Here is a 20,214-nt window from a genome sequence, read left to right on the forward strand (position 1 = left end):
TCAAACAGATCAGAGGTTAAAGTTTTCCACTGTCACTCCACCAAGGTTGCTAAAATCCCTACATTTAAAAAAACCCAAACACAACCGTATGCCCTCAGTGTCCTCAGTGGTAGCTGTGCGTCGTGACAGGAAGTCCTCGCTCTCACCTCTGTGACCACGAGCCCTGAGGCTGCTGAAGGTGCAGATGTGTCTGTTAGGGGCAGCTGGATCTGTTTCTCAGGTATCACTGAAGGTTCACTGCACAAGGGCACAGAGAGAGAGAGGACAAAGCGCGCACTCACACACACAAATACACACACACACACACACACACACACACACACACACACACACACACACACACTTGGCCTGAGATAAATTATGTTCACAAAGGAAACAAACACAGAACTTTGGTTAACAGTTTTTGAATATTTACTTATATTATTGTAATAGAGTCAGAGTTGTGTTTGGCAGTAAGAGAAAATGTGTTTTTATTTTTATTTTGCTGCTTTTAGAGTCTGCAGCAAGTGAACACGTCCAAGGCTGTCAAACACTCTCAAGACCACTGACACATGCAGAATGAACTGATACCAGTACAGTTTGTCGGAGAGGTATTGCTCAATATAAAGGTCAACAGAGCGGAACTATTTCTGTTGAGAAAAAATGACATGAGGGGTGTCGGGAATACTGGGAAAAAATGCCTTGAGTGATCAGAAACCACTTCGATGTCATAGACCTCGACACCTCTATACACTTAGATATATATCACATACAGACGGAAAAGAAGGAAAAGAAAAGAGAAAGATGAAGATCTGGGTAGTCTGTTCCAGATCAGCAATCAGGACTGTCAGCCTCTTGGTACTCTGGCTTTTCAAATTGACAATATTCTCAAAGTGTTATCCACAAAGAGGAGAGGCTGTTATATATAGGCCTGGAGAGATGGCCCTCTGGACAAATATACAGGTAGTTACACAAGCACGCGCACACAACGTGTGCACATTGCCTCAAACAGCAGAGAATCAAACAACTGAGTGAAACCAAGAATTGGTTTTTGAAAAGAAATGAAGGCAGACAGAACAAATTTTCCTCCAGGAAAAAGAAGCCATGGTGGCACTGTGTGTGTGTGTGTGTGTGTGTGTGTGTGTGTGTGTGTGTTTGACAGCACTTTCACAATTTTCTGTTCTCTGCCTCTGTATCACTAATTGCGTTGCATTGTGAGAACATCTTCCTCAACAACAAGTGAAAAAGAGTCTTTCATCCATCACAACAGCTGAGTGACAGAGCCTCCACAGAACACCTTCATGTCAGTTCAAGGACACTGAAATGCTCTGATTTTGTGCACCAGACACCTTTTTGATTGCAGGTCCTTCACACCAAAGAATCTGAAGCCACTGTGATGAATTGTGTGTGTGTGAGAGAGAGACAAAAAGACTGAGGGTGGAAGCTAAAAAAAGCAATGCTGTTACTCCCTCTAGTGGTTCAACTCTTGCATTGTTCAGTAGAAAGTACATACAGTATGAATACACAATGCTCTGGGTTATATTGTACATACATAGAGAAACATGTACATATACCAAAATGCTAAAAAGACAAAGATGTCACAAATGTCACATCCTCCAAGAAGAACAGTACTCTTTCAAGCAGTCATGCTGTACGGTCATATGTTGATCTATACTGAAAATACAATCAATAAGAAAAGCTTAACTGTTGATCATTTTCAGCAAATCCAATTTAATTAAATGAAACAGACAAATAAAAGCAACTTTACTCACTGATATTCAGTTATATTCTAACTTAAAGTTAAACTGCAAAATAGGAAAAAAAAAAAAAAACTGTTTGTTTAAAATCCTGTTAGATTGAATTTAGATGATTTTGTTAAACATACTGTGATCAAGAATGAACTTGCTTGCACAGATTGTCAGGGTTACAGATGTTACACAACCTCTTTAATCCCCAATTGGCTCTTTGATTACTAAAGACTAAATGTCACAAAATAATATTAATAAACAGCCAGGCAAATAAAAAACAGGATTATTACTATTACTCAATTCAATTATTCAATGTGATCTATTGTAGCCTACTGATTGGCCAACTATTGATTTAAAAAAAAAAATACAAATATTAATATATATTTTCCTAATTAAATATTAGTTAAAGGAGCACTCTATAGATTTATCACATCAAGATCAGATTAATGTTAAAAACTGCTGTATGATGTCTTTTCTTGGCTCAAGTCTGAAAAAATAACCCCTGATGATGTCATAGTGATGTCACCTGGTTATCTCAGCTTTGGCTACGAAAGAAAATGTGTAACAGAAGTCCCACTGTGTGAACTGGGGGTTTTAATCCAAAAATATATGGGTGTTTACAAACTAGGGAGGGTCTAATGATTAAAAAAAAGCTGTTGAGTTGCATTATGGGAAATGTGTTTCCGGAGCTTGTCCTAGTCTGGATCTCTCAGCCTCTGCTGCTTCAATTTTAACCATTCTTATTTTAACCTGTTTCCCACAAGTCCCTCAACTTTATAGAAATACAATACCACATTTCTGGAGTAAGTAAGTCATTCATTTGGTAATTAATAAAGATTTGACAAAATATTTACAGCTCAAATTACAGGAGGAAGACAAATAGTAAAAGTAATGGGAACGTGGTGTAGATTATATTACATAAATAATATTGTAAAACAATTACTGAATGTTCAGTAGAGATTCATCTGGAAAGTTTACCCCGGAGGTATCTAGGTATTTTCTTGGAAGTCTTGCCTGCAGGTGGCGGTAAGTTCAAACTAAATCAAGAGGCCGAGCTGAGCAGCAGTGATGGCAGTAAACACACTGGAACACACGTTAATAAAAAACATTTTATTAAAGAAGAAGTGGGATGGTTTCCCTATATTCTATACATTATGTGCTATACAATGTAGAGGACAGACAGAGACAGACAGTGCAGGAGTGCTGACCCAGGTTCAGTTTGGTGTTTTAATTCACTTTCCCTTTTTTTTTTTTTTTTTTGCATTAAGGAGTTCATTGTCAGAAAGCAGTTAACAGGTCCAGCGACCGTATGCAGCACCCATTTGTTTCATTGGAGATAAAAATAAAAGCAAAAACTCAAACCTGGAACATCACTGCACACACACTGATGTGGGTAAATCACTGTGTGCAGTGACTCCAGGGCCGATGCTGGAGGACAACTTACAAGAAACTATGAAAAGTTGAATATCTACTTTTGCCCTTATTCATAGTTAAATGTGAATTTAGCAGAGCCTAACAGACCAGATTGGAACACTATGAAGGTGTGTGAGTTTCAAATTGTAGTTTGTGTATTTTTAGCCGGTGAAATTACAATAGTGCATTACAACAACTGCACGCGGGATGTCTGTTAATGTTTGGGCTCCCTGACCCAGGATCAGAGCTCCTACAAGGTGAGATCAATGCTGGCAGCTGTTCATACGGAAATGATTGTAGAACTTGATGACTGAAATGCTACTCGACTTTTCAATCTCCAAACATTTTTAGCAAAAAAGCGTTTGACTGTCCACTACAAAGGAAATCCAGTAAACCCCCGTGTCCTACCACAGCAATTAAGATTTTGATGATTATCCATTTTTCACCTGAAGGGAAAATGTTCACGTTTGAGTCGATTAAATGCATATATTTAACTAAACTGGGGCTGTGAGTGTGAAAGCTTGGACATGGAGGTTTTCAGCCGGTGGTCACTCAATCAAAGGTTTTTATGGTGTCAAACGGAAAATCTGAATGAATCCGATTCATGAAAAATGAACAACATGGGGAGCTGATCAACAGCAACAGTCAGCATCTTCATCTCATATGCACATGGAGCGAACCTCACTAAATAACACCACTAACACTCTTGGTTTTTACTTTATATTGTCAGAATAGAAAAATGTATAACCATTAAATTCTTTAAACGTGGACTTTCATTTGGAAATATTTACATTTTTTTTTTTTTTAAAGAAACATCTGAACAGTTATAGTTGCTATTGTTTATGCAATGACAAGAAGTGAGGTTGTTGTGGTTGTTGAGAGGATTGTTTCTTTCGACAAGGTCCATCTCTCATACAGACAGAAAAGCACAAAGTGTAAACCAAGCAGGGAAACCACACCTCAATACAAACTAAACTAACATTATAACATTCTTTACATCAGTCAGTTCTCGGTCGAGGTAAAGCCAGATGCTCTTTTACTTCTCACCAATGCAAACAGCTACGAAAACTATTAAGATCAACACCATCAGATATTAATATAAGGCGTAAACAAAGTGGGCAACAAAGGGGCTTTCCGTCTGTATGAGCCATGGTTGTCTTCATGTCACTGGAAGCAGAATCTTCTGCCAGTGTGTGTGGGTAATTCAAAATCTCTGTATGTGATTGTGATTGGACAGCTGACCTGACACACTAAAAAACCCTGGATTTTAAGGAGGAGACAGTGGAGGACTAGGGTTAGACCGATATACAGGTGTACCAATACTGACCATAAATATTGTCTATGCTGCAGACTCCTACGCCTCGTGCTGTAAGTGCTGTTCTTTTCCACATTAACCCGGACTAATCTCCATCAGGAACACTATTTCTTTCTGGAATAACTGTACTGAACATGATCGGATTGAATCGTTTTAATAGCTGCTACGAATACAAAATTGAAAGAAAAAAAAAAAAAAAGTCATTATCGGACCCATATCGGTTGAACCCTAGTGAGAAGATGCGAAGCCACTGGTGCTGACGTGTAAAGATGCAAATATACACATACATACATTTTTGCATAAACTCTATGTACATACATTATGTGTGTGTGTGTGTTGGGACTAGATTTGGCAACCAGGCTGAGGAAAAAAAACAAAAACAAACGGTTTGTTTTTCTCTCATTAATAAGGCATGCCATGTAAGGTGGCCCTGTGTGACTCGGGGGAGCTCAGTCTGACAGCAGCTGTTATTTACGTCCTCGCGCTCGGCGTACTTTCAGTAATTTTACCTCATGTTTTGCAGAATTTTGAGACGTCTGTTTTTAGGGTGTTTCCTCTGCGTGTCACAACAAGCTCTGGAAGTTTGATTTACTGGACTTTCCCTTCACAATCTCGCACGGCTGACTTCACTGCTGCTGTGATGTCATCACTTGGCGACCGCCTCGGCGACGATACCGGAACGTTCAGAGCGGCGCTGGATCGCTCCTCCAAGGCATGACATCATCTCGACATGAAGCTCGTTAAGTCTGCTGGCCAGCCCGTCTCTATGATGTCACAACTGCCCCACTGTGATGTCATACCCCACGCTCCAATAACTGGAAGCCTTGTCTGTCAATGCCATCGTCGTCGTCGTGTCAGATATTTGACAGTCGTCGTCCGCGGCTGGCGCCCAGGGAGGCTCGCAGCCTCGGCTCCCTGGCTCTGTGGGCGAGAAGACAGTCAGTTACAAAATGTTTAAGATTTCCATGGTCATAATAATTCTAATTTGAACCGCGGGCAGTTTTGTTGGAATATTGTTGGGTTGAATCAAAAACAGTGTAAAGGACCAAAAAGTGACATTTGATATTGCAAATATAGCAAAGAGCAGAAGCTTAGATTAGGATGCTTTGGATTTTGGCACAGGAGAACCACAGAAAACATTTAAATGAGATCATTTCTGTGTCCTGCGAACCTGTAGTGTTCATTGAAGTCCAGTCTGAAGCTGAGGAAACGCAGACTCTCGTCTGAATTGGTCATCAGCAACACCAGGAACTGCTGAACGATGCTCTGAAAGAAGGAGAAAGAGAATAGAACAAAGATGTGAAAAGGTGAAGACTTCAGGAGCCGAATGATTGACGGCTGCTCCTGGAGCCGGCTCCAGCTGGTACCTGGTAGAAGTGGGTGAGGATGCGGAGCTGCGAGCGCATCTTTGGTATGGTTTCCTTGAACTCCTGAATCCTCTTCTTCTCCTCCGCTTCCTGTTCGGCCGTCACTCCCCACTGACCCTGAATCAAACAGCAGACACGTATTCAGACAGGACTACGCAACACATTTATGTTTCCATCATTTCACTCTGTTTCTCTCTGTATTTAGTCCTCCTGCCTGTCCTACCTCCCCCTCTCTCTGTCGCTTCTTCTCTTCATACTGCAGTCGGAGGGTGAGTTCCTCCAGAGCCGAGCGGTAGAGGGAGTCCTGGGCGCTCTGGAACTCGATGATCTGGTCAAATATGGCCCTCAGCTGGTTCAAAAGAGACTGGATGGACAGACAGAAACAGAGTTCAAGAAGCGTGTGTGGAAAAGGGGCAGATAAATTACCACTCACCCATAAGATTATTTGTGTGTGTGTGTGTGTGTGTGTGTGTGTGTGTGTTACCCTGCTGTTATTGTCCAGCAGGCATCTTGAGATGATGGTGTCGAGGAAGACGTCGTGTGCAGCGATGATGTGGTCGAGGTCCTGAGCCTGCTGCACTTTGTTCCACAGCTCGTCCCAGGAGCACTCCAGCACCTACACACACACACACACACGCACGTGCATACATTTTACCAACAGTTTATGGGAATGACATTGCCCTTTTATTAAAAATCAGATATCATACAGTCAGTGTGGTCCACCTCTGATACGATGGCGGTGCATCCCTGTCCACTGTCAATATGTTGATTTTTTAGAATTTAGAATTTTATCAATGTCTGAGCAGAGGAATGTTTTATTTACAGAGTTAACTCAACAGTAAAACCTGCAGTCAAAGCAGCCTCATAAGTGTGACTCTAAGAAAAGTTTTAGTGTCTCATGCACTTAATTGTTTTGCAACTGATTCGAACTCGAACTAGCAACCTTCTAAAACTGAGTGAACCTCACTAGTGTGGAGGCTCCTGTTGATCCTGTAAGTCAGAGTCATGCAGCGTTGCATTTAACAGACACAGCAGATCGCCTCCCACTGTAATTACTACTTTCTTTTACTGCTGTTTTACAGCCTGCGCCAGTAGCAGCATTGTTAATGGGCTGACCTCGAAGGTGATGTAGTACTGCATTTGGTGGATGAAGTGGACCATCTCGGAGGCCAGGATGTGACACTGATGCAGCACGCCGGACAGCTCTGGAGGGTAAAAAGCACAGAGGCAGGTAGAGTCACAACAGGCTGCAGACGTTACACCCAAAATGATTTTTTCATTTTGCTCTTTAAAGAAACATAGTGATGACAAAAATGTAACGAATCTTTAAAAATATACTGCAAGTTTTGTGCAACTGGCATTTTTTTTACTACAAAAATAAACAAAAATCAAGAACTTGACAGAATTGCATAATTACATTATTGTTTACAATAATATATTTGTGTGGTACCTTCACAGTTTCTGTAATAAAAAGTCTTTATTATTTTATTTGATGAATAAATTTTGCAATTAACCAACCTTAATCAGACTGTCACATAAGAACAGAACTACTATTTTGTGTGTGTGTGTGTGTGTGTGTGTGTGTGTGTGTGTGTGTGTGTGTGTTTACGTACCAGGCATGGTTTTGAGCAGTTTGGCATTACACATCTGTCCCTTCCAGATGTCAGTCAGTGTGTACTCCATCCTCTTGGCCCTCCACAGGAAATTAAACACCCGCAGGTAGTGGCCCATACACTCCCTTGTAAACACCTGAAACACACACACACACACACACACACACACACACACACACACAGACATATTTATACATGGTAACAGCAGCAATTGTAATTGTAATTGCAGAGATACAAACATACACAGCCTGTTTGGAACTGTACTGAAAGTGTGTGTTTCCGTGTGTGTGAGATACCGTAGCAATGGGTCCATCAACATGGTAGTCCAGACTGAACACATCCCAGCCCGTATCACCAGGAGACACCTGGAGCCAACAAAAGACAGACATCATAAGGTGACATGCGAGAGTCAGACCTGCAGCACAGCGTCCCCTACCCACACACACACCAGCGGAAACACACACCTCTAGCAGACGGACATCCAGCCTCTTGAGGATCTCTGCGTTGTCAAACTGGGCGTTTGTGGCTCTGACTGCCGTCTCTAAGATACCAGTCAGGTTGTGTTGGTACAAAGTAGTGGCAGGACGCACCAACTCCGGTCTGTGACAAACATAATCAGGATACCATCAGATAATGTTACTATCTCACTGTCATTCTACATGAGTTACAAGAGAGATATATTCGAAGTGCGTGCTGCTAACTTGAGCAGGTCCATGAGGTGTCTGATGAAGTCTCCCTGGCCCAGCAGCAGGTATCTCCTCATGGCCTGCAGATGCTCCAGCAGCAGGTAGTTGCGGTTGAGAACATCCAGCAGGTATTTGCTGGTGTCGAAGTAGGCAGCGTCGATCTTCTCCTGAAACGCCCCCTCCAGGTCAGACAGCAGCTCTGCAGCTAAGAGAGAGACGGACGTGAAAAGGTTTTTGTTTCAAAGTTGCCTAATGTTGAATAAATATTGGAAACACCAAATTTACCTCGGTGCTCTGTTTATGTCTATGTTGTTATATATTATATATTATGTGCTATGCTATATCTTTTTCTACATTTAAAAACCTGACAGAATTAACGTATTTCTCAATTCAGCATTGGTAAACAACAAGGGGTAATGAAAAGAAAGCTCAAAAAGTGCTAACACTGAGACTGTAATTAGGCTCAAACATGCAAATCTCCTCCCCAGACCTCCGCTACTGGACGATGAGGGACAGAAAAGGGTGATGCCCTTCAACAGATCCAGTAAAAAGCTCCAGATCAAACTGGTCAGATGAAGTCCTGCAGACTGAATCAATAGAACACGGCTAAGTATACCTCTTTCGTCTACATAGTCAAAAGCAGAGGAGGACGAGGCCAGCGAGCGGTAAGAGCATCGATCACTGCCAGTCCACTAGCTTACGTCAATATAACAATATCAATGCGATGAGGACGAAATAAAATGGAGGCGTCTTATTGGTCAATGATGCCATTAGTAAAATAACACAAAAAAGGAAAGAAAACAAAACAATAAAAAGCACCAATAAACACCATCAACCTTTACATGTTCAGCATATTGCTGTGTGCTACTGCTTCCTCCTAATGTTATACCTACTTAGGACTCTAACTCTTCCAATTACGCCCAGAAACCAAGTGCAGATAGAAATATTCTGTGAGAGAGACAATCTGAGACCCTTACCGTCTTTAGGTGTGTCTGCAGACTTGGATGCTGGCGTGATCTTGGCCGGCGGCGTTCGGTCATGACAAACCTGATGCAGGAAGTTGATGGATTTACCGATGAGCAGAACCTAGCAGTGAGAGAGATAATGAGTTAATATGACTTCAAACAGCAGCCTGGAGGTAATAGTTAGCTGCAGTCATCACACAAAAGGTGTAGCACTAATGTGTGTGTCAGCAGGCTGATACCTGCATGTGTGTGGCAATAAGTCTGGTGTATAGTAATAAATAAAGGGGTGTGTGTGACTGTGTGGGTGTGTGTACCTTGCGGGCCTGGTCCATGGTGATGAATGATGGGATCATTGACTTCCTGAGGGAGTATTTGTCGTGCCACAGACGATCTGTCTTCACGTTGGGATCTGATGCGACAAAGAACTGCATGCAATGCACACACACACACACACACACACACACACACACACACACACACACACACACACACAGAGTTTAAGACACAACGGGAAGTTTTATTTTCAGGGTTAGTGTGATATGCAACAATAACAGACTACGGACAGAGGTTTTCATCCTTAGATTGTCCATTGAGTTCAGAGGGTACTACAGTAGCTTCCACTGGCTCTCTAATGGCCCGTGTGAATGCTGATACATTTTTGAACCGACTCCAACTGTCAGCGTCGCTATGAAGCCGTCTCTACCGAGCACTTTCCCACAAGCTGTTAGCTGAAATAAGAGACTACAAAAAAAAACGCCACTATAGACACCACAAGGTTGTCTACAATAAAATGTTTACACAAAGCTCAGGCAAATACCACATTCACTAACAAATGCGACTGCAGGGAGACAATAAAACATGTAAAGAAAAGGCGACTGAACAGCAGGGAAGGGTTCACTAATAGGAGCACACACTAGCCATTCAAATGTGGCGCAAATTTCAAGTGAATTTCGAGTATTCCTCAAAGAAAAATGCAAATGAATGCTTGTTTCCATCCCCTACTGTTGGGACTATTAGGAATTTGTTCATGAGCAGTATGTGGCAGCTATTCGGAAAACCAGAAAAAGAGGACGCAACAAGATGAAGCTCTGAAGCTCAGATGTTGACAAAATGATGTAGAAACAGGATGAAAATATGATCTCATCTGTTTGTTTCAGGAATTGATGTGAGGAAGGGTCCACCGGATCTGTGTGGAGTGATCATAGATGTATTATAGAGCCAGGGGGGCGAGCACTGACTGTCGGAGCGTGAGCAGCTCATCAGTCAGGTCAGACAGTTAAATGTTTGCTACGTCACAGCTTATTTGGAAAAAGTGTTTCCATCTCCCATTACGCGCATTAACCAAAAACAAAACAAAAACCTCAAATGAGCATTAAAAAGTTTTAGCAAAATCCATCAGCCTTCTCTAATGTGATACATTAAATATGTTGATGGAAACACAGCTGTCAAATGTGTTCCAGTGAAGAAAATGTATTTTCCTTATATATAAATAATTACATTACAAGCATTTTTAATGCTTAACTGTAGGTGTTGTTCAGTGTGTGTGTGTGTGTGTGTGTGTGTGTGTGAGGGTAATTTCCCTCCTGAAAGGTGCAATAACTTTGTCTCCGTGTTCTTAAACACAGCACTTAAGACCAGAGTCCGGTGATGACTAACGGTTAATGCTGGACACATAAATACTGTGAGAGAGGGAGAAACAGAAAGAGAGAGCAGGGAGAAGTAAAGGAGAAACATCCATCAACGGGCTCTCCATTACACTCCTCTCATCAGTCCTCATTTAAGGAGCTGTCCTGCCTCTCTCTCTTTATTTCTCTCCCTCCTTCTCCTCCTCCTCCTCCTCCTCTCATTAATGTTCTTTCTCATTGGGGTCAAACGTCAGAGGAGTTAGACGGAACAATGCGGTAAATTCCTGCTGGAGCTCTGGGAAGCCTCTCATTCATTAAACTTGTGTGTGTGTGTGTGTGTGTACCTCGTGGTAGGTATCTTCTAGCTCTCCGTCATAGATCCACCTGTACAGGAAGTTGAGGATGGGGTGTGACACCAGGCTGAGGATGTGTTGAACCAGCGCTCTCATGTGCGGGTCTCCTGTTTTCCCGTAAGAGTGGACTGCAGAGGCCAGCTCGCCTCCTTTCCGACCTGAACACACACACACACACACACACACACACACACACACACACACACACACACACACACACACACACACACACACACACACACACACACACACACACACACACACACACACACACACACACACACGCTGAAATGAATGCTGAAGGGATGTCCTATTCCCCCAACACTACATTAAACACAGGGTGTTGACACACCTTTCCAAAACCAAATACAGTGGCGCGCGCACACACACACACACACACACAAAACCCACCTTGGCAGAAGTCGACAAGGGCGGCCAGCGTTTTGAGTCGGACTTTGGGGTCGTACATCCAGACCAGGAGCCTCCTGAGAGTCAGACTGCTCTCTGTGCACACGTTCACACCCTGCTCATCCTCCACCTGCAACTATAACACACACACACACACACACACACACACACACACACACACACACACACACACACACACACACACACACACACACACACACACACACACACACAGATCAAAAAGGACCAACAATCAGAAGCAAAGCAGGAGATGATCCCGGGGGTATTTACATGTAGGTCTTATGGAAACCATTTCATTTGATATGACTGCATCACAACACATGAAGGGTTCTTTAGTTATATACGTCATTATCCACCATCTTTTGTAGTCCAAGAAATTGTGAACATCCCTTGTGTCTGTGGGCATTAACCTGTTTGCTCTGCGTACCTGTGAGTGGAGGACAGACAGCAGTCTGTAGTACTCCTTCAGCTCCTGATGGAGCGAGGCACAGAAGCTCTAAAGGGGAGGACAAGAGAGACAGAAGGTGTTTGAGCAGGATTAGATACAAAAAGGAGCGGATAGATCCTCAGAAGATAATTAATACATATGGGACACACCTGTCCGACCAGTCCAAAGGCCCGATCGAGGCTCCTGGCATCGGTGTACTTCCTGACTTTGTTGTGGAGCCAGCCGAGCTCGGCCAGTCTGCTGCTGGTGTCCCTCAGGGACTTGCACAGCACCACCTGGTGAGGCGCAGCGCACATTACAACACAACAACCTGCGCTTGTTTATCCATCTTGTGTTAAACAGGAAGCATAGAATTTGTAATGATATGAGAGGAAATGATGCACGTGATGCTCACTGTCCTGATCTGAGCACTAATATTTGCTGTCTGTTCATATAGAGTCACCCTTACATAGTTATTATGTCCAATCAGATGGACGTGAGAACAGTATATTAATTAAAAATGTAACTACACTGAAGTATCATCTGTCACAAATCTCATTGTGAAAGCTCTGACGGAGTTACATCATGCAGCCTTGCAGCAACAGATTTGTTTCCCAGCCAGGGAGGAGTTCACAATGCATTAAACTTTTATCTGTTTTACAAAACCTCTTTACACAGAGAAGTTAAGTGGCCAGAGATGAGTCCAAAATATCTCCATCCTTGACTCATTTATCTCTGGCCTCAGTGGCTCCTGCTACATCAGGATGGTGACAGCAGACTGACCACAGGGCTATGTTTAGCACCACTGAGAATATGGGACAGGTTACATCTGAGGCTTTGCTATTGATAATACAGGAGAGGAGGAGGAGGGGAATAAAAGGAATTGACGGGACAGAGAAAAGAAAAGAGAAAAGAAGAGGTCGATGTGGATTGCAGCCAAAGAGCTTCATATTGATCTGTTGAATCTTGCTTTTAAAGTCCAATCAACAACAATATTCTTGATATCATATCAGGCACTCTGGATATGTGGTGGCCATTACTTCAACAGACGCTCTCAAGAAGAAGAGAGTGAACAGCTAGCTTTAATTTTGTGTGTTTATGGAAAAAAAAAAAAATCTATCGAGAAGTAGCGCTGAAACTAGTTAATTAATTAACAAGTCCATCTACAGAAAATGAATTGAGAACAGTTCTGATAATCAAGCAATCTGTTTTAAAAAGGGATGATTTTCTGTTTTTCATCTCAGTGTAAATTGAATATATTTGGGCGTTGAACAGAACAGGTCATTTTAAATGTGTCACTTTTGGCTCAGGTGCCATTTCTAACTATTTTTTAACATTTGGTAGACTAAACAATTGACCCATCTTAAGCCACGCCCCTTTTTGTAATGTGCTCCAATAACATTTCAGCATGCCTTGGTCAACTTCCTCCTTTCCTGTATTTAGATAGTATTTATATATATGTGTATATATATGTATGTATGTGCCTGCTAACATCTTAAGTTAGCTAAACATTAACAATATGTAAATGATGATAAACTGATGTAACTTACATTAGCTTTCAGACGTAACTAGCTAGCTAACTAGACTAATGGAGATTAGCGAGCTATTAAGCTAACCTTTGATGTTTTGCTAACAATAGCTAACTTAATATAACATAAACGAGCCGGGCACATAGCATATCTAATTTATTAATGATGAAATTACAGATTATTTGTGCCTGAAGAACAAATCAAATTCAATCTAATGCCTCCCGCACCAACCATCAGTGATTTCTTTCCCCCACATTCCTCCCACTGAACCTCCCTCCGTTCTCCTCAAGGTCTGCACCGTCGCTGTGGTTCTGGAATGACCATGACCTGAATTGTACTGTTGGGTTACCGTGGGTAATGTGTGCGAACTGCTGAACTGATTAGTCTATTAAAAGCTTCACAGGGACAGATCCAGGTTCAGGTACCTTGCTGTCTATTTTGTAGCAGTTGTCCTGGGCGCTCATCTTGATGAACTTTCCATCGATTCCCTGGAAGACGTAGAGGATGTCCCGCACCAGCGCCGCCTCGCTCACCTCCCCTGCACCGACAGAGGACGAGAGGACAGTGAATTAAAGTGTACATTCAGAGTTTGAGATGAAAACATTCCAGTCACCATGAAAGTTCAGACTATGATACCGTTTCTTCACACACGTCACTCACCGTCTCGGCGAGGACGGACCACTCTGGTAGAGGGAACTGGAGGTCCGAGGAGTGGTCGAGTGGCGGGCAGGGCCAGAGCGGAGGAAGGGGAGCAGCTTACAGGAAGAGTCCAGGCCAGTCGAGAGCCCAGAGGCTGACCGCCTCCCGCTGCGGACTGAGGGGGTTGACTGAAAAACACACACACACACACACATATTAAACGTTGCTCTGAGGATCAAATATGTATCTTATGATTGTATCTGTGTGGATACGGTCTGATCTACTAGGTGTTGATATTAAATATATTGTGCAGGTCTTCTGCTGGTTGATGCACACAGAACAGCACATAAACTTATTTAAGAAAAACATGCCATAACACATCTTTGCGTTGTGCACTACTGTGTCTTTCTGAGTATAAATTATAACTCAATGCCATGAGACCTTTTTTATGTTTGGAGTGAGGATTTGCCCTTTTCACGACTCAAAGGTGAGCCCAGACAGCTCAATGGTCATTTGTATCCGAAGGACTCCTGAATTATTAACAAGGATAAATGGGATTAAATGGCCTTCTGATGCCTCGTAAAAAACAGATTTAGAGGAGGTCAGGCTGAGAGGCGTGTTCATGTTCTGGTGCTAATTGATGCCTCCTTTATCTGAGTGTTTTTACAGGACGAGCGTCAGATAAATAACCCTCTCCTCCCCAGAGCCTGAAGCTGCTTAAACACAGCTGTGTGACTGAGTTATGAAGATGTAAGTGGGTTCTCTAATATTGATAACGTAATAATTATTGTATATGGACTACATTAGGAAGGGTTTATGGTGCTGTTGTATTCTGCTACATTATATTGTACAATACAACATTACAGGTTTGTTTGTGAGGGGGGAGCCTCATCTGAAAATGCTCACCCGGCCAGCAGCGACTGCGGCGTCGGTGTGGGCCCGTTCAGTGTGTAGACGCCCAGGCTGGAGATTCCGCTGGTGCCCACGCTGGCCGACAGACCTGCGCTCCTCTCCCCGTAGCCCAGGGCCAGGCTCTGGGGCCGGGTGCAGTAGAACGGGGTGGAGTGGGCGTCCCTGGGGAGAGCCTGGGCAAAGAGGGCCCCATAGTTTCCGACCTGTGATGGACAAGACATGGTGAGGACGTCAACCAATCAAACTTTATTTGTATAGCACCTTTTGTACAGGTTACAGGGTTTCTACAAGTTTCAACAGGTTAAAGACATTTTAAGAACTTTTTAAGACCATAATGGACATTGTAAGGACTAAAATTTGGAATATTGGATTTATTTTATAAGACTTTTTTAGGACCTTGCAGACTCTCTCAGTTCGAAATGTTTAACTATAAAAAAAATCTAGATCAAATAAAATAGTTTTAAATGCTATAATATCAAAACATAGTTAAATAAAAGCTAGACTAAAAACTAGATAAAATAGATTCAAAAGACAAAATAAAAAACAAAATTTATAAAAAGGTAGTGACATCAGTATACACATTTTATTATTGATTACTTTTATTATTATTACTACTTAATAGAGAAAAATGTCAATTAATGATTAAATGTTAATAAAACAAATAAACAAATAAAAACAATTAAAGAAAGTAAGTCTAATCAAAAAATACATTTAAAAGTGAAATTAGCCTTTTGATCTTCAGCCATGTAAATGGGATTGAATGAAAGCAAAAAGAAACAGATTCTCAAAAGTGAACCTATGGGAGTGATTGAGACTGTGTGTGTGTGTGTATGTGTGTGTGTGTGTCTCTCTCACCCTGCTGGATGGTTTGCGGGGGTCTTCAGAGAGGCTGAGCAGCAAGTAGAGAACAGACCAGCGATGCTTCAGAACACTCTGTCAAACAGGAAGCACAACACCAGGTAAAAATCACCACAGTCTGTTCAGGACAAATGAATATACAGTGTTATATACAACGAATGTATAAATATGATCAATACTACATTGTGTGTGCATGTTGATTTATGAGATATTGTTGCATCCTGGGTTAAGTGGGGAATAGTCCCATTACGGTTCAAACACAAACACCAACCTGCGTCTGGAGCTTTCTGTGCAGCTCTGAGAACAGCGCAGCGTCTGCTTCTCTCCTCTGCTTCAGCACTGCAACAGCATCAAAACAACATCTGTCAGCTGGGATGTCTGAACGCCGACATTATAGTCGGGAAGTTTGGAGTCATTAATAACTAATTTAATACATGAACTGAGGTTGGAAAACTCCTATCACTCCCTGTGGGGTTTGTCACATTCACATGTTGCACTGCTTTATGACCAAAACAAACTTTTGTCTGTTTATTTGGGTTTTGAACATGGTTTCATTCAAACTGCAGAATAAGAAAAGAAGAATTGATGAATTGCTGAGGAACATCTGTGCTAAGAAAAGCAGACAGCGTGCAGACTGCACAGCTCGCTCTGTTCTGCAGCACAAAGGAACCTGTCAAACAGAAAAGACCTTTAGTGTCTGTATTCATGAGTCTTAAACTGACATATTTCAGGAGCTTTTCAGACTGCAGGAATCCCCGTCTGCATTTCAAAGGGAAGGTGAGGGGTAATTGCTGCCTGATACAATACAGAAAACTTTTGACAGAACATAAACACTGCTTTTAGTTCAGTTCTTCTGCTGGCTTCTGTATTAACATCCAATTAGCCCTCAGCTTGTACCTAAGGCTGATAAATGCTATTTCTGTTGCACTTTTTGTTTGTATTACTGGAATTAATATTCATATGAGTGAACGCAGATGATTGAAGTTGAAAGAATATTTGATTTAAATCACATCAAGAATCAAAATATAAATCCAGTCGACACACGCATTTTTCGTAGTCATCACTCCATAAGCATAAAAAATACTTTTAACAAAGTTCCCATAAGTCCACCTGACAAATAAATAAAGATTCTGTACACTAAGTGCTGCACTATTTTTGTTTTTTTCCTCCATTAAATCTCAGATCGATGTTTTCCCACTAATGCCGCTACCTTGGCTACTATTAAAGTCCACTGGGATTTTGCTATTTATGGTGCAATAAAGATTTTTAACTTTTTTTGTGGAGTGACTCCAAGTTAAAAAGTAAAGTGGACTCTACGTTAACCATCTGACAGAGACAGACGTGGCTGGTGGAGTAGGGACAATGAACGATAGTACAGCAGTCCCGTAACCTACAGTATGAAAGTGTTTGATGGGCACTTACATTCTTTCTTGATCTTCTCTGACACCAGGAACTCATCGCGTTCAATGGTGGGGGCGTAGTTACTGCCAATGACTCGCACTGCATACTGAAACTGGTGGGCGACTTCAGCTGGAGAGAGAAACAAAGTGATGAATAAAGGTCAGGACACATAAACAACACTCTGAAGTAATATAGAAATGACCAACAGCTGTGATCAGCAGATTTTTTTCCTGTGTTTTTGCTCCATTTTCCCCCCATTCATTTTAACTGTGGGACAGTTGTATACCTGTACACTGGTGTGAATGGGCTATTGCTTTGAAAGGGGTTTTTGAATAATGGGACAATCAACAATCACCGTGGCTAACATTTCTGTCAACATTGTCAAACTGAAAATACTTGAGTGTGTCTGATCGTTAAAGTGGCTGAAATACACCCAATCACTTTTGATACTGTGTCCGCTCTCTCTGGTCAAACACGCTAACCCTCCTCTGAACTGTCTGCATCCAGCAGGGGCCTGCAGCTAGCGACACACTAGTGCATCCAATAACCATGCAAACAGTGTGTTGGTCAGCATGAGAGCTAACTGGCTAGCAAGCTCATACATAGCTAAAGTGAACCTCTATGCTTTTGATAAAAAACCACAGCTATCAGTGTAATACAGTGGCAGCTGGCGTGAAGACGTTATCGGGATGAGCAGGATCTGTCCGAGCCCATTGGCTGACAGCTGGTACCCGGACCTAGCCCCGCTACGTGCCGTTGTCCCAAACAGTTAAACTCAATTTATCTCCATTCTCAATCAATCTAATATTTAGACAATTGCTTGTTTATTCGCAAAGACGTTACGAAATGAATACTATGCTCTCTTCAATTCGGCATATGCCCAAAAAACCTAGTAGCATTAATTCCAATACAATTTCAAGGTTTTCTCCATCCCTCCGTCACAAAAACACACCGGGTCCAGCCGGCGCAAGCAGTGTAAAAAAGTTCCATTTATGTTAAAATGTGTCCTGTCAGCTGTGTAAACGATGAGCCGAATTTAACAGTAGACGATAAAGACTCAGCCGATTCCTTTACGTTATGTTTAAAATATGTATGATGAGCAAAATCAAGCGCAACCACAAAGTGCCCATTTTTTTGAATGAGGTTAGCTTTGACATTTCCTGAATACTAGAACATAGCACGTATCTGTGGAGGCGCGGAGCATGCTAGCGCTAACTGATGTACCTTCGCTTTTCCCCGTGATTCTGCAGCAGAGGCTCTGGAGAAGCACATTTGGTGATTTCTGATCCAGGGTCGCCATACTGTCGTGGCTAACTTTGTGTGTGTGGCCCAATAACGGAATAAATACCACTGTACAATATGAACTAACTCCAGTCTCCTACTACGAACAACGCCATTTTGACAAGTTGAGTCAAGCCAGCAGAACGCAGGAAGAACTAGCGCCCCATTTCCTTCAAAGTAAGAGCATAGAAGCTCTCACTCAGTTTGTTAAAGCCTGCATGGCTACCAGAAAGGATGAATAATTAGAATAAAATACCAAACTGGAAGTACTTTTAAATGACACAGACTGTATAAATGAATTGATAATATAGTACAAGGTATTTGAGTCAAGGATTAAAACTAAATTATAAGACAAAGCCAATAAAGAGGAAAGAGAAAACCCACAAGAGGGATTCCCCCTACTGAGGGAATCACAAATGTTTTCCTTCTAAATGATGGCAATTAAACAACACAGGAGCTGTATATCTACTAACAGTTATTATTGTTTCAAATTAATATGGACCTATTTATGGATGTAGACACAACGCAAACATGTGTGCACTTGTCTTTCTCACATGGACCTCCAGTAATCCATTAGACATCACTGTGTAAGGTTTTGTGTGCTGACACTGTCCTCATACACTCCTCATCTGAGAGCTATTACACAAATTAATTAATAATGAATTACACATTTGGCTCTCTATAGCTCTCACAGCACCGGTTTGAATTTGTCTCCTTGGCATGGCTGAAAATGTGAATAGAGATGGATTCAACTATAATACAATAAAAATACTCGTAAAAGTATGACAAACCCAAAATATATACAAATACTTTCAAATTTAAAAACTACAAAACTTCCAATGTAAAATAATTAAAAACTAAATAACTGAATGGTATTTCGACCCATTCTAAATTACTATAAACTGTATGTGTGCTCGTAACAATACTTCTTAAAGAAAGTTTAACCTCGCTTGACTAAGGGTTATATTTTGAAGGTTCCAACCGGATACAGTGGCTGTTATTGTTGTACCGTTGACGCTGGTGTTTCAACAGAACCCGCCGAAAAGCGTCTCCAGGAAACAGAGAATGGACAAATGAATGAAAACATTTCCCTCCGGAAACAAAGCACCACGGTTTGTAGTTCTGACCCTTCTGACCTCACCAAACAGTCAACATTTACAAACTGATAGTGCCATTACTATTTAATTTAATTTAATCAGGACATTTCATGCGAAGAATCATGTTTAAACCGTGCTAATAATTGGCTGTACCACACATCAGATTATGTCAGAGGAATATTATATTATATTATTTTCTGATATTTTTTAATAAACATTTTTCATACTGGAAAGTAGTCAGGTGGGGTTAACAGATTTGTGTTAGATTTTTTATTTTTATTTCAGTACTATCTGAGTGGACAGCATTAACCTGGACCCCTGCCCCACCGCACACACACACACACACACACACACACACACACACACACACACAATAGTGTAGCCTACACTTAGTGCGTTTTTCTGGATTTCAATAAAGTTTTAGTTGATTTTGTCTTTGGTACACCATCACGCCCCGAGCAAAAAATAAAAATCCCCCCCAAAAAATCAATCAATCTCCTAATTAACTGAAACGTCCAATCAATTACACACCCGAAAACACCAGAGTGCGCATGCGCTCACCTCCAGTCAGCGGCAC

The 20,214-nt window shown here is 41.7% G+C and overlaps 1 protein-coding gene across 1 annotated transcript; it reads right to left on the bottom strand.

Moving 5' to 3' along the window:
* Positions 1–2,822: 2,822 nt before the first annotated feature.
* Positions 2,823–18,672, bottom strand: tubgcp3 (tubulin, gamma complex associated protein 3). The gene is made up of 23 exons (XM_051427696.1): positions 18,484–18,672; positions 17,281–17,388; positions 16,130–16,197; positions 15,856–15,933; positions 14,995–15,203; positions 14,110–14,276; positions 13,875–13,987; positions 12,091–12,216; positions 11,921–11,989; positions 11,476–11,608; positions 11,056–11,222; positions 9,401–9,511; positions 9,099–9,207; positions 8,137–8,326; positions 7,900–8,035; positions 7,732–7,800; positions 7,436–7,571; positions 6,939–7,027; positions 6,307–6,438; positions 6,046–6,186; positions 5,823–5,939; positions 5,627–5,721; positions 2,823–5,376 (listed from the first exon to the last, which is right to left on the bottom strand). Exons 1-23 carry the CDS (start codon positions 18,557–18,559, stop codon positions 5,310–5,312), a joined length of 2,706 nt encoding a protein of 901 aa, XP_051283656.1. The 5' UTR covers positions 18,560–18,672; the 3' UTR covers positions 2,823–5,309.
* Positions 18,673–20,214: the final 1,542 nt, after the last annotated feature.

The sequence above is a fragment of the Dicentrarchus labrax genome, unplaced genomic scaffold, assembly GCF_905237075.1.
Source record: "Dicentrarchus labrax unplaced genomic scaffold, dlabrax2021, whole genome shotgun sequence".
Taxonomy (NCBI): domain Eukaryota; kingdom Metazoa; phylum Chordata; class Actinopteri; family Moronidae; genus Dicentrarchus; species Dicentrarchus labrax.

Excerpts from the sequence above, each read along its gene's own strand:
- tubgcp3 (XM_051427696.1), bottom strand. The coding sequence starts at position 18,559 with ATGGCGACCCTGGATCAGAAATCACCAAATGTGCTTCTCCAGAGCCTC. Across the intron at positions 16,198-17,280 it reads AGAGAAGATCAAGAAAGAAT|TGCTGAAGCAGAGGAGAGAA; the intron begins GTAAGTGCCCAT and ends ATGCTGTTGCAG. Across the intron at positions 11,223-11,475 it reads CCTTGTCGACTTCTGCCAAG|GTCGGAAAGGAGGCGAGCTG; the intron begins GTGGGTTTTGTG and ends GTGTGTGTTCAG.